We start from the raw sequence: 15,605 nt of genomic DNA on the forward strand, positions 1-15,605 counted from the left end.
AGTGTTTATTTCATCAAATAGAGATGGAGTTTTTGGGGTTCGTTGCGACTACAGAAGGCTTGAAGATGGACCCCAAGAAGGTGGAAGCAATCGTGTCTTGGGAGGTTCCGAAGACAATTAGAGACGTACAATGCTTTCTTGGTTTTGCCAACTTCTATCGGATCTTCATCAAGAATTACTCTCAAATTGCTGCTCCTCTTACTTGGTTGACATGCAAAGATAAGCTGGAATGGGAACCTCTTGTGGACAAGGCGTTTCAAGACGTGAAGATCGCATTTACTACGGCTCCAATCTTCGTACATCCAGACTTTACCAAGGCCTTTTATTTGGAAACTGATACTTCAGATTTTGCTTTGGAAGCTGTACTTTCATAAATGGGAGAAGACAAGAAGCTCCATTTGATTGCATTCTATTCTCAAAAGTTCTTTGCTGCTGAAATCAATTATGAGATCCACGATAAGAAACTTCTTGCTATAGTAGATTCTTTCCAAGAATGGCATCACTTTCTTGAAGGAGCTGCACATCCAGTGATCGTATACACAAATCACAAGAATTTGGAATATTTCATGTCGGCTCGAGTTCTAAATCGATGTCAAGCTCCGTGGAATATGTTGCTATCTAGGTTTGATTTTGTTATCACTTATCAATCTGGAAAGCAACAAGGACTATCTGATACCTTATTGAGGAGATCGTATCTTGTACCAAAGGCTGGAGAAGCAGCATTTGATCAACAATGTACGACATTGTTAAAGCCAGAGTAATTTCAGCTTTGCGCTACTATTGTGCGAATTGATGCTGACTTCTTGAATTAGGTACGTGCTGTGACCATTGAAGATTCAATAGCCATTGATACTAAGCAGCATGCCAATGACGACAAGTTCAAGGTGGAGAGAGATCTTTTATACTTTGAGGAGTGGTTATATATCCCAAAAGGACCAGTACGACTCGAAGTTCTTCAATCTCGCCACGATTTTCCAACTGTAGGATATTTTGGATTCAACAAGACCTTGGAGCCTATTTCTAGATATTTTTGGTGGCCTCAAATGTGAAAGGATGTGAAAGATTTTGTCCTCTCCTGCGACATCTGTTCAAGATCCAAGAATCCATGGCATCGCCCTTATGGACTCCTACAGCCATTGCCAATTCCACATCGACCATGGTCTTTAATTTCCATGGGCTTCATCACGGACCTGTCATCATCAAATTCATTTGACAGCATCTTTGTCGTGGTAGATCGACTTACAAAGATGGCGCACTTTGTCTCTTGCAAGAAGACATCGTCCAGTGAAATCACAGCAAGGCTCTTTCTCGATAATGTGTATCGATATCATGGACTACCAGATGATATCGTATCAAATCGAGGAACCCAGTTCGTATCAAAGTTTTGGAGATCTCTCTTTGAGATACTGAAGGTGGATATCAAGCTTTCTTTGGCTTTTCATCCTCAAACTGACGGCCAAACGAAACAGGTGAACCAAGTCTTAGAACAATACTTACGATGCAACATCGATTATCAGCAAGACGATTGAACTACATATTTGCCGCTAGTCGAGTTTGCATATAACAACACCCTCCATGCATCGACTAAATTCACACCATTCTTTTCTAAATATGGGTATCATCAGAAGCTTGATTTATTGAGTTCGTCAAGAAATAACAATCCAGCAACTGAAGGATTTGCGAAACAACTATCAAAGCTTCAAAATATGTTGAAGCTTCAATTACAATCCACTCAAGAACCCTACAAGGCATCTGCAGATAGATTTCGGAATCAAGCACCTACTTTCAAAATTGGAGATAAAACATGGCTTCTTCGACGGAATATCAAGACCAAGCGACCATGTGATAAGTTGGACTATCGAAGATTGAGACCATTTATCATCCAAAAGCAAATCAATCCAGTGGCGTACTGTCTAAAATTACCGGCTTCTATGAAGGTACATCTAGTCTTTCATGTTTTTCTGTTGGAGCCTTATCGAGAGTCGTCTTTTCCTGGAAGAGTGCAATGTCTGCCACTTAGTATTGAGATCGAGAACCACGAGGAATACGAGGTTGAAAAGGTGCTGGATTCACAGCAAAGGTGGGGCAAGTTGGAGTATCTTGTTCATTGGTTCGGCTACGACATTAATGAGCGAACGTAGGAGCCAGCTGAAAATCTCACCAATGCGTCGTAAAAGGTACAGGAGTTTCATCAACAACATCCTCATAAACCTTAGCCAGTTCAACAATAGCTTTCTTCTGAAGTTTGCTCACCCAAGAATATAAGAAAGGGAGACAGCACTACCAAAATTTGTAGTTGATGTAATTATTTTCTCCAAGATAAAATAGAATTTTTTTAGTAGCCATAGTTTAGTCTTCTGATATAGATAGCCAAGAGATAGATACTATGCTAGTCAGATTATCTCAACCGACTAGCTCACGAAGGCGATCTCGAGATGAAGAACCGCCTACACGACAACGATGAAGGAGGATACTAAGTAATCGATCACTGGTGATTGTATTTGAGTCCGAGCCTGCTTACGATGGTCAATCAAAAGGCGTGTTTGCAGGACAATTTCACAATGAAGATACGGAAGTTCATGCTTAGTCAGAAGTTGAAGGAATGGGCCATTACCATTGGCTTCAAGGGCCGATGAACCACTTGCCTCGTGAACAACAATTGAAGTTCATAGCAGATGTTATACGACAGATCTTTATTTTCTTACATTGGTACTGATTAACAAAAACATTGCTTCTCAGAGACCTCGAAGCTAAAAGAGGGGGTGATGTTAGGGACATAGTCCTTAGAACCTTTTAGAGACAAGTTTCTCGAACCTTCTAGAAGCAAGTCTCTGGAACCTTCTAGAAGCTTTTTAGTTGATAGAAGATATTAGGGACATAGTTCTTAAAACCTTCTAGAGATAAGTTTCTTGAACCTTCTAGAAGCAAGTCTCTGGAACCTTCTAGAAGCTTCATAGTTGGTAGAAGTTGTTTAAGAAGCTTCCTAAATAGGAGTATATATTAGAATCAAGGCTGAAGAGTTCTTCAGTCTCGACAACACATCTCTTGGAGCTCTAGCTCACCTCTCTGGTGTTGTTCTTGTATTCATCTGATTAATCTAATTCTTGCCAGTTCTTCTTGAACTTCTTGTTAGATCTCGAGTCTCTATTTCTATGTCCGTGACACAAAGTCATCATCTCTTCTAGCACCATAACTTGCACTCTCTTGTGTTGCTATTCCATGTTCTATTAAATAATCTTGAATCAATGCTCTCATACCTCCTTTGCCAAAATTGGTTTGAAGGAGATCCTCAATATCCTTTAATATAATCTTTCCATCTTTCTAGTAAATAACTCCTTGTTGTATCATATTATTAAATTCATTGCAATCCTTCATAGTATTTGAAGCATCATCACATTAGATACATCTTTGTACATACCCTTGTTTTGAAACATTCTTTAAATTATTTATAGAAGTATTTTTTTCAAGTCTTACCAATTTGATTTGGAGATCTCGCATTCCACGTATAATTTCTTCAATCCCATATCTCCTTTCTTCGATTAAGATGTTGAAGGTTGAACAATAGGCATTGTTCGTCGTATTCTATATACTGGAATTTTAGGTGCTTATACTGCTTTTGGAATATTACTCCTATCCTTCCTCTTTTCTCTTTTTGCAAGCAACCCACTACATTTTCAACATTTTTCTACTTTTTTGTCAATCCTTTATCTTCTTCTTTGTTTTTAAGAAGTCCCTCCAATTTTCTTTGTAATTCTCCATCAGCAACTTGAACAAATAATTTAACCTTGTTCAGCTCTAATGTCAATTTTTCTATCTTTGATAATTAAGAATACTGCCTCTCAAATTCTTTTAGTAGCTCTGTTGCTTGAAAATTCTTATTAGGCCACTCAATCCACTCTAGAAATAGTTTCTTAGTAACACAATCAGTGTCCTCCAAGAAATATTTGTCTTTTAATGTATGTGAAAAAATCTCCCATGAATTTCTATAATGCTCCATAATTGATGTAATATGCTCTGTTATCTCTAGTATCATGGCAAGTCCAAATAAATCAATCATCTTCTTCTCAGAAACTTGATTTAATTCCATTTTTCAAACATAACATCTTAAATACTTTGAAATATCCCTTCCATCGAATTGATCAAATCTATTAACCCTTGCTTGCAATGCTTTGGTTGCTAAAGCTTCTTTGCGATCATTGATTTGTTGTTGTTACATAGATAATGATAAGGCTTAAAATATACTAGCAATGGATGGATCCATGTACATACCTTGTCCTTTAAAAGAAAGCCTCTCAGAAACTCCACTTGAAGCTCCTCCCAAACTCCTTCAAATTTTTTATTCTTCTTCTCCGGATAAGAAAAATAAAAATAAATAAATTTTAATACCTCCCATCTCAAGTGTTTTACGTCAAATTCACCACTTATGTCATATTATGTGTGGTCTTGCTTGAAAACGTACCAGGCATCTGGCTGTGGAAGATAAAATGATGTTTTACAAGTATCCGAGTAGTCTAGTGGATTTCAACCATCTAAATACAAACTATTTTGGATTTCAATATAAAAGCTTACTCCCAATACAAAGTGCTTAGAAACAATATTTTTAATAACTTCGAGATATTATAAGTATAATTTCTTCTATTATTTATTAGTTTTATTTTTATTATATTTATTTTTTCATTTATTTTTTATTTATTTTTTAAATCCTAATCCTACAGAGTGAGCTTCGGCAAGCTGTAATTCTCAATCTGATTGTCCAATTGTTGTGAAACTTCTACCACTAGTGTCTTTACAAGTCTTCTAAATGATCAAGAAGTTCAATCCAATCCAACTTATAGATTGCAAGAAAATACCGTAAATCCACACTAATGTCCCTTGACCGCCGCCTAAAAGTTGATGACAAATTGTAACTTATAATTTTTCTTTTTTTAATCGTTAATTCTCATTCAAACTTTGTGTGCAGCTCTGCTTTTAAGTCCTCAACTTATTGCATCAAAATTCACCTTATTCCAGCTGATAGATCTCTAGATAATATAAAAATCCTAAACAACTTCAATATGCTAACTTCTGATACCTCTTTACACTAATGATCAAATATCCTCTATCCATACCGTTAGATTAACACAAATTTTTGCATGCACTTGGCATACTCAATCATCTAGACACTTCTATAATTTCAACTACAGATGTCTCTTTAATTTCATAAAACAGTCAAGAGTACTAGCCGTTACTTTATAGCAAAAATCCAATTCACCAATACAAACACTGACTTTTAGCAAGGGTTGTAAGTCCTCCCAAACCCTATGCATCCAATTCACCAATACAAACACTGGCTTTGAGCAACGATTGCAAAATCCTCCCAAATCCTATGAAACTAAGTTTTACACCTTTTGAAGGAGCTTGAAGCTAGCTCTCCGACCCCAAAAATCTCGATCTCCAAATGCCCTCTTTATTTTTTCTTTCTTTTTCTTTAATTCCATAAGGTCTCCAATTCTTCCGCCCTGGACTCGAAATTGGAACAACAAGCTGTGCTTCCATGGAATTCCCGCCTCTAAGAGGATCTTTCCATAGAAAGGATGTTTTCCCCGAAATGGCATAGAGAACAGAACAGCTTGAAATGGAACCGAAGCCTCCATATTTGGAATCTCATTGGGTTGTCCAAACAAGTCAAGTCTCATACTGAGTAAGAAGCCAGTAACAGGACCAGAATTAGATGTCTCCATAATTGGGTCAAATTGGCTCTTCACATCAAGGTTACCCAAATGTTGAATTGGTCATTTTTTCTTTTGCCGACTCTTGGTAAGAACGGCTTAGATACATTCCACTTGATTTATCGGAGAATCTTGAGGAGCTCGATTGATCTCTTAAATTTTTCCTTGGCTTTGGATCTGCTGATCCCGATTATTGAAATTGAACGGAGCATTACATTATTAATAAGTATGTCCCGACTACTTGCTATTCCCACACATTGATACGTTATTATCACTGGCTCTAGGATTAGGACATTCACTAGCATAATGATCAATCTGTCTGCAACAAAAATAATGAAGTGGTCTTCTTAAACCCCCATCAGGCATATTGGGTGTCTCCACTAGTTTATACCTACTAGGCTTGTTCTATGTAGGGTTAGAAAATGATCTTAGTTGTCCCATTGGTACGGAGGGTACTTGGTTTGATGACGCCGATAGAGCATATATTATTGTCACGTTCGGTGGTACAGCTTGCAATAGGGTGACATTAACTGGCCCCTGAATATTGGCACTGGAATTGGCCACTGTTTCTAACATCCAAGATGACTACATATTAATAAATCTTTTTCATTTATATTTTCACCATATGGTCGTGTTACAATACGAGAATGGGAAGTTTTTAGCAAGCCTTATTCAAACTATTGGACATACAACTTGTCATCTCTATAGCCTTCTATTTCCAAACAGATAAATAAATACAGCATGTAAATTAGACCTTGAAAGATATATTGCAGACATTTGTTGAAGTTCATTATAATGACTAAGATGAATACTTGACATCCTTAGAGTTTGCTTACAATGATAGTATTCAAGCAAGTATCAACCATTCTTCATTTTTTCTTAACACCAATCAGCATCTAATTATGCCAACAATTCTACATTGTTATGTTGATACCAATAAACTAACAACACAGGAGTTTATACAATGGCTTATAATAATCTTATAAGAGGTACAACACCACTTCTTTATTCCATAGAATCGATAGAAGCAATATGTGGATAACCACTCATAATACAAGACCTTTCAGAAAGGTGATCAAGTGTTATTCTCCAATGCCAATTTGCCATTTGTTACATTAACCCAAATCTGTAAACTGACACTTCGATGGCTTAGACCTTTCTGCATTTCTCGAATGAATTCTGATGTCACATACTGCCTCAAGCTTCTACCACATATTTAGGTCCATCCAATCTTCTATATTTCACAATTAAAGGAATTTCATACCAAGCCAAAGCACTTTCTAGATCGACACTAACTACCACTACCATTAGATGTAGTTGATGACCAATAAGAATATGAAGTAGATAATATTTTGGAGCATCGCTACCTTCACCATGGTAGTAGATATCTATAACTTTAGTATAAAGTTCTTTAGGAAGGCTATTCTATCTACTATGCAATGTGAAAACCTGTATATAATCTCATCCATTACCAAGAAACAATTTGGAGATACCATCAAGAGCAAAATGAGGACATTCTGCATTAGTGGAAAGGGCTTAATTGTAACATGGTATAAAAAAGATATTTATATTATTGATATATAAGGATAGATAGTTAGAACTATATTTGAGAAATTATAGAAATTTCTAGAATTGGGATTAGATTAGTGGATCAAGTAGGATCCACCAAAGAATATTTCAGAAAGAGTTTAGAGCAGTTATTTAAGTGGGATCTACCATAGAACCTTCTAAAAGGAATTTAAGGCAGTTATTTAAGTAGGGTCCATCATCTAGGAACATTCTAGAAAGTCTAAGGTGGTAGAACAAAGTATAGATAGGACTAATTAGGGCCTATTGAGTATTTGATCAAATATAGCTTTGAACCCTCTCTCTTAGTAAAGTCTAATTTTATATCTTTCTATTCAGCTTTGTTTTATTCTATTTTTGTTAGCACAATTTTGTCTTCCATGTCCTATTTTGTTTAGATTTGTTCAATTTTTTTCTCATCCATTTTTTCTTATTTTGTGATAAAATTTTATATTATTATAGATTAAAAGAGTCTTAGACTCTCAAGATAGACTAGTTCTATTTCAAACTAGTCTAGATCAAACAAAATTTGGATGTAAGATACATTAGAGCTTTGGAGGTTGGTTGGAGATTTTTTGGCATATGAATCCATGAAGAAATGCCAAATGTTGTTTGTTTGGCCATTCATCTTCTAAGAATACATCAAGTAGTATATGATCTAAATGATGAAGCAATTACAATTTTAGAACGTATTGAAAGATAAAAGATAATATTAATTTCATTTTTTGAAACATATGCAACAATTGAAGCTGTAAGATAATATACATACTAACAATTTTCACAATATTTTGTTTGGCATAAAACAAAGACATAGATATTAAAAAAATATAGATTTACTATTAAAAGATTATATTTTATAAATCTTACAATAGAAAAAAGATATTATTTGAGGCTTCTAATAATTTTCATTAAAGGTCCACAATCATTTGAGCACTTAAAGATTATTCATGAAATTTTTCATACAACATTTAAAAGTGCAAGTATAACTTTAAGAATGCTTAAAGATAATAGAGAGTGGCAACAATGTTTGAAAGAAGCATGAAGAATTTCAATTGGATTTCAATTAGGAGTATTGTTTGTTGTTTTGATATTGCTAGAAATTTGCTAAATCCATTAAACCTATGGAAAAGATTTTTAGAAAGCATCTTTAATGATCTCAATGCCTATTAGCAAAAAGAACATAAAATTGGCAATTGAATGAAAGAACAAATTAAAGATTTTGGACTTTACTTGGTGGATAAGATGTTGCAAGATTTTGACAGAACGCTTGCATAATTTCTTCTAATGCCATTATCAAAAAACAATTAGATCGCAAGAGTAAATAAAAATTGATTTATTACTGAAGAAAGAGTATGGAACATTCAACAATTAAAAGCAAATTTGAAGCAGTGTATTCCATAATTGAATCTTCAACAAAGAAAGGTATATGATGATATTGTAGCCTCTATATTAAAAGAATATGGATGTATATTTTTTCAAATTAGACCTATGGAAACTACTAAGACATTTGTCTATTATATTTTAGTAAGTAAAGTTTGATTGATGCAAAAAATTGTCATATGTGTTGTATCATGAAGAATTACTGCATTGCTACTTGAGAGAGAAAGAAGTACCCATTCTATGTTCAAGATTCTACTAAATAGTAACAAAGACTCTTTTTGTTCAATTACTAAGAATTTTGACCATGCTGAATTTATTTGCCAAACTTTTCTTAGTATTTGGAATGAACTTTCAATCCAATATTGTTGTTATGCTAAGGTAGTTGATTGTTCCTTTAGAGACATTTAGGATATTGATTGTCTATTTGGAAGAGCTATAATAGATTATGGCAAAGATTTTTGCCTAATATTGTAAGTAATTATAAAATAAACTTGAGAGAAAATTGTATCATCTTTTCGACATTCGATACTTTGGTGTCAATTAAAAATCCATACATTAAAAGAAAACATGAAGTTGAATTTAAGAGTACTTCAAGGAGATATTGAATTTGCTAATTGGCTTCTTTAAGTATAGAATGCATTTATATATTCTAAATATAGATGGTGGTGTATTTGAATTCTTTATAGTTACATTACTATTGATTAATATTTTTATTTTTGACTTTTTAAATTAAAAATAATAAAAATTTATTACCTAATAATATAATTATATTTTTTGATTATATGATTATTGATTAACAATTAATGTCTTTAGTTGATGTTCTTTATCAAAGATTGGCAAAAGAAAATATAGCAAATAATGCCTTTTTTAGATATAGAATTATTTTATTTGTACAAAATGATGATGTAGAAGATATTAATGATGAGATTATGGCCATATTTTTTAGAGAAAAATAAAAATATCTCTGCGATAATAAAGTTGTTATCAAAGATGGCATCAATAATGATAATGTTTATCCAATTGAATCTATCAAGTCACTTAATCCATTTGGAATGCCCAAATCAAGGCTTTGTTTTAAGATTGAGATCCTGGTGATGCTACTAAGAAATATTACTTCTTACTAAGGACTTTGTAATGGATCCCAATTAGTAATTACACAATTAATAGATCCTCAAGTATTTCATACCAACACATATTTTAAATCATTGCTAAGCTTCTTGAATCGAGTTCTTGAATCAAGAATTCTTAGAGGAAAATTTGGTAAAAACTTAGTGTTTATTCGGCAGATTACATTAACTTCTACAACAAAGGAACTTCCATTCATTCTAAAGAGAAAGAAATTTCCAATCCGTGTGGCATTTACAATAGCAATAAACAAATTCCAAGGATAATTAGTGAAGCATATTGGTTTGGATCTACAATAACCTATTTTTTTCCATGGTCAGCTTTATGTAGCACTTTCTTGATGCACTTTTTCCTGTTCTATCAAGATTCTTCTTTGAAACAGAAAAGATGAAGTTCTGTGCCCCAAAGCCGCTGAGCCGTGCGTTTCCAGGGCCTCGAGGCGGCCGTGAGAAGCCGCGTGAAGCCGGGGTCAGCGTCCAAGCTCGCCAGTTAGGCGTTAGAATTCGAGTGAATGCTTTCGCAGCACCTCCTGCTGCATTCGGTGCCGTCGTCGCGATTAAGATGACGGCGTGCTGCTGAATCACAAGACTCACCCACATGCATGGAACAATTATCTCTATCACTTCATTCTCGATCCTCCTGATTCAAGCAGTTTCTGGAGCATAGTTGTTGTCGCAGGGTCCGAGGCATTTAGGCAGCAGTCAGTGTTGCCGAGCGCATTCAAACAATCATTTTGACGACGGATTCAGTGCAGCAGATCGGAGACGTGAAATGGGTGCGTCTACGAATCCATTACTTCGTGCTCAATGGTGCGATATTCCGCTTATCGTATAACTGGGTGTAGGACTTCGTTATGGAGCCCCGCATAACTCTCGCGCGGATTTATCTTGCATTTTAGTCTGAAATCCATTCATCCCGCTTTCAGTGCCGGATCGTTTCGTAGCCTCTTTTCACCACGCGAATGTGCCGAGATGCGCAGATGCAAGCCGAATATGGCATTGTGGTTTTGAATTACAGGGATGAGCGCTCACGATACGCTTGGATCTAACACCAGGACATAGTAGCCTCTCCTGACACGCAGAGTCTGTTGCAAGTACAATTTCGCCATGTCGCGAGTTTACAATCACAGCCAAAGCAGAACACTTTATCGAAAGTAACGACGGATATACGAAATCCGAATCGGGAAAATCACACTTACAATAATGGTAATAACACTGCTGCCATTTGCTGGACGTATTCGAAAAATAGTTAGGCCAAGGTCGACAAAGACGAAGAGCCGCATAGCGACGCTGATGGAGCTCAGTTTGAGAGGGGCTCCAGGCCTCTCTCCGTCCGTCCGCCCGGTGTTGCTGTCCGTGCCCGCCCGTCACGGTCCTGTCACCACATGAAAATCCAACCCAACTGACGGAAAACTTTCAAGTAAAGGATCCGTTGCTGAGAATGCGATGTCTGTGATTAGCGATTACGACCCCCAGTTTGTCGCCGTGGTCTAGCAGCTGTCTGGCCAGGCGAAGTTTTATTTGTGTTTTTAACATTTATTTTCTTTTATCCAGGTTTTGAAATGGCGTAGCTCGCAAAGATATGTTTCGTAACGGAGGCAGACCATGGCTGCATGATTTGGAGTAGAGTGTGTTGAATCAAGGTTGTGTTAGAGCGATCGTTTAGTGTAACCTGCAGCTGCTCATCCATCGCTCTCTTCACATGCTCATGCGTGATGAGGGTTGACTGACGCATGGGAGAGAGAGAGAGGAGCGCATTCGCCGCGACGAATTACGAGAGGTTTTTCTTTCAATTTCTATTAAAAGAGTGTTTAACTTCAGTAGTCTACTGTTGCGATCTCAGAACGATTCTTCTTAAACCTCGTCCTCAGCGACTTTGGGCTGCCCGTGCGATTGTCTCAGAAAGGTTACTGCCCTGGGGAAGTAGTTGGAGTTGCATTGTGGACGGGTATGAGAAGTTAGTTCGGTATCTGAGTTGAACACCTATGAAATCCCGAACTTGCAGTGTGTAACAGCAGTACTGACGCTTTGCTGCATGGTGGCCGGCGGACATGTCTAGGTGAAGCTATACTACTGTGAATTCATACATCAGTCCGTGTCGTTTTGAAGGGATACGACAGCTCCACGGCACGTGCGTCTGCTTCCTGGCTAGTATACAATCGCTGGTGGCTTTAGAAAAGCCATCGCTCTCTTTGGGAGGTGATGGAAACAAGAGCGGCATCACTTTTGTAGTTTGCTCGTTGTGAAGGAACTGTGTAGGAGCCTCTCCACTTTCTATGCTAAGAGCCCCCGGAACTCTCCTCAGCCTTTTACCTGTAGAAACCGCAATGTTCCGAGGCTATACGTGTGAGCTTGTGTTCTGAATTCTTTGCTTCTCTTAGTGAGGTTCTTTTGCTGAGTTATTTTGTAGCGGGAATGCGTAAGTTATGTTTGTAGCAAACCAGGATAGGGCAGGACTGTAAACCTTCCCCAGTTTTGAGCGAGTGTAAGCATGTTTTTTGCTAGAAACATTTTGCTACGGAGCCTGTTGTCAATTTGATCAGTTTGCTGGCCGGAATGAAGAAGGTCCGTTTCTTGAAAGAGAAAAGTAGGAAGGACACGATCGTGTTCTTGGAAATGCGGAACCGTTTTGTGCTTGCCATATCCCTTTTGGCATTTCTTACCTTGGTGCGATACTGTCGTTTCGCGAATTCGCTGAGGGGTATTGCTCCTCCCATTCATGAATCCTTGCAAGTGGACTCGCCCCTTCTCTCGCGGGCTGCGAAAGCCCAAAACTTAGTGCACGACAGGTATGGCTCTGTCATTAGGCAAGCCGGAACTGATACTATCATCTTAGATGAGCATGAAGCAAATTTTGGTGGAAGCCTTGATGGGGTCAGAGGTAAGCACAAGGACGGCAGGGGTGGGATCGAGGCTTTGTGCAAAAATAGATACGTGCATGTTCTGGACGTTCCAAAAGAATTCAACGAACAATTGCTACAGGAATGTCACACACTGAAGGATTGGAGTGACATGTGCGTGGCGCTCTCCAACGCCGGCCTCGGTCCAGCCATGGTCGATGAAGATGCGTTCACCAGCTCGGGCTGGTATGAAACCAACCAGTTTGCTTTAGAGGTGATTTTCCACAACAGGATGAGACAGTATGATTGCCTGACAGTCGACCCAAGCATGGCTTCGGCGATTTACGTCCCTTTCTACCCAGGTTTAGAAGCCTCTCGCACACTCTGGAGCAGCGACATAAAAGCCCGAGATACTATTCCTCTCAAGTTCGTGGAGTGGCTGCAAAAGCAGCCAGAGTGGGCAGCACATGGCGGAATCGATCATTTCATGGTCGGCGGAAGGATCACATGGGATTTCAGAAGGCAGGGGAATTCTTGGGGCAACAAGCTGCTAACTCTTCCGCCTATGCAAAACATGACTACTTTGGTGATAGAGGCAAGCACATGGAACACAAATGACATGGGCATTCCATACCCCACCTATTTCCACCCGTCCTGCGACTCGGAGATTCGAGCATGGCAGCAAAAGGTGAGGTCCTTCCAGAGAAACGTTTTGTTTTCGTTCGCTGGAGGCAAGAGAGACAACATGGCCAGGTTGATTCGAGGACAAGTGATCGATCAATGCGGGCGATCGCCGTTGTGTAAGTTGCTGAGCTGCGACAGGGGAGCCTGCCAGTCACCGCAGCCTGTGATGAAGCTTTTCAAGGAGTCGCAGTTCTGTCTGCAGCCTCAAGGCGACTCTGCTACTCGCAGATCTATCTTCGACTCCATGTTGGCTGGCTGCATTCCGGTGTTCTTTCACCCAGAGTCGTATTCTGGCTACGTTTGGCATTTACCCAAAAATCAGTCCGAATACTCCATCTTCATCTCTGAAGATCAGATCCGCAAAGGAGTTTTAACCGTTGAGAATGTGCTGCGCGGTGTGGAAACTGAGACGATTCAACGAATGCGAGAGCGAATTATTGGGCTTATTCCTAACTTGGTATATGCTGATCCTCGTATGTCAATCCTAGAAGAGTCGACTGACGCTTTCGGGATAACGATAAAGGTACTCACTCTCTCCTAGTTCCATTTCGTTTCGTTCTATTTCATTTCTTCAGGCTTCTTTCATGTCTAAATGTCAATTTTCGCTGAATTTTCAAATTCTTGATTAAGTAAGAAAGTTATGTGATGAGCTTGCCCACGTTGATAGTCTTGTTGAGCTGTAATTTATCTTTCTGTCCTCTTGTTGACAGTTGACAATAGAAGATAAATTTCCCACTATTTCTCCTCTGTTTTCTGTTAAGAATTTTCATACAGATTAAAACCAGTATCCACATCTCAATCGGTTGCCAGAGACAAATGCCATTGTTCCGACTACCATTGATAGTGTTCATCGTCAACTTATGTACGATAACTGTGTGTTGCTGATTTCATATTCTAGCATCCGCCAGTCTTTCACGACAGATTAATAATGAAACCTACGAGAAAGTCTGTTGACAGTGCTCGATTCTTGTGTTGCAGGGAGTACTGGAGACGATATCCCAGAAGAAATGGGCCACGGCACAGCAGTTCTAAGATCGACCCAGCGGCAGCTCAAGATCGTGTGTTCCAGACAACAGAGCGTGAGTATTCAGGGGCTGCGTGAGCAGAAACTCAAAAAATGTGTATAATGATAGCATTGATCTCACAACCTGAGTTGCACGAAGCGGCAGTTGTGTCCTATTCTGGACTCTATCTAAGGAGTTAGCACTGCACCATTGTTGCTGAGCCCACAGCTGGAAAAGCTCTTTAGATGTTTCAAGCTACAATCTGAGAATCTTGACGTCCTACTGAAACAAACTTTATTCCAGGAAACTCAAGAAAAATCACCACCTTCCGGCGTCGCACACATCGTGTCTTCCTGAATAAGACTCGCATTTATGCTAAAGCGCCCTCGCATGCACTTGACATCGAGAAATTGCGTCCTGGAGCTCTAGAGTCACAGGATCGCTATGTTAGAAAGGGGTTAGAACAAAGTAACCAACCCGCTTATATGGCGAGAATCTGTGGAGAATATTCCCTGTTCAGGGATCGCGCCGTTTCAAGCAGCACCACCTGTGGCAGTATAAAACCTGTCAGAATTTATCATTAAAATCATTAAATACAGAGATTATTATTCATTGAACTATATCTTGTTATAATAAGGATTCTAATACGCTAATGCTGTAGAGATCTCTAGGTACTGCTGCGATCGTTGCACGCAACCGCAGATCCAAAGTACCGAGTCCGCTGATACGTAAGGCGAGTTGAGACCCACCCAGCATGCTGAGAATGGACGGGCCGGAGCGACGAAGGTGGACGAACGTCTTCGTCGGTTGCTTCTCGTAGGTCTGGAGCCAACTTCGTCCTGGTATGGATTGGAGAAGAGTCTCGGGTATCAAGCCTATCAAGGGTATAGACGGTATCGAGGGTATCATATGGTATATCGGGTGCTGAGGGTATCAGGAGGGTATCGAAAGGATTTAGAGAGGGTATTAAAGGGTCTTGATTTGGTGGATATCCTCATAACTACTTAAATTAAGAATAACTACTTTAATTTTTTCATGAATTTTTCGAATAATTTTCAAAAAATCAGTTATGCCTTATTTTATTTTGTTTGTCAATATACATATGAGTTTGTAAGATCGGGAAATTTTCAAAATTTGGTGAATGAGAAACTTTGATTATAGGTTGTACTGTTCAGAACAATCAATAATGAGATTTTAAATTTGTATTCCTACATTTAAACGTGTATTAACTTAGTGTGCTCATTTAAATAGAGTGTTATTTTGTGTGTTTTTATATTTCATGTGTGGCTAATTCATAAA

General features: G+C 38.3%; 1 protein-coding gene across 1 annotated transcript; it reads left to right on the forward strand.

Moving 5' to 3' along the window:
• The first annotated feature begins 11,642 nt into the window (after positions 1-11,642).
• LOC112293292 (xyloglucan galactosyltransferase KATAMARI1 homolog) lies at positions 11,643-15,383 on the forward strand. Its single transcript, XM_024542545.3, has 2 exons — positions 11,643-13,825; positions 14,281-15,383. Exons 1-2 carry the CDS (start codon positions 12,335-12,337, stop codon positions 14,332-14,334), a joined length of 1,545 nt encoding a protein of 514 aa, XP_024398313.1. The 5' UTR covers positions 11,643-12,334; the 3' UTR covers positions 14,335-15,383.
• The last annotated feature ends 222 nt before the right edge of the window (positions 15,384-15,605 follow it).

The sequence above is a fragment of the Physcomitrium patens genome, chromosome 16 (genome assembly GCF_059467195.1).
Source record: "Physcomitrium patens ecotype Gransden chromosome 16, ASM5946719v1, whole genome shotgun sequence".
NCBI classification, from domain to species: domain Eukaryota; kingdom Viridiplantae; phylum Streptophyta; class Bryopsida; order Funariales; family Funariaceae; genus Physcomitrium; species Physcomitrium patens.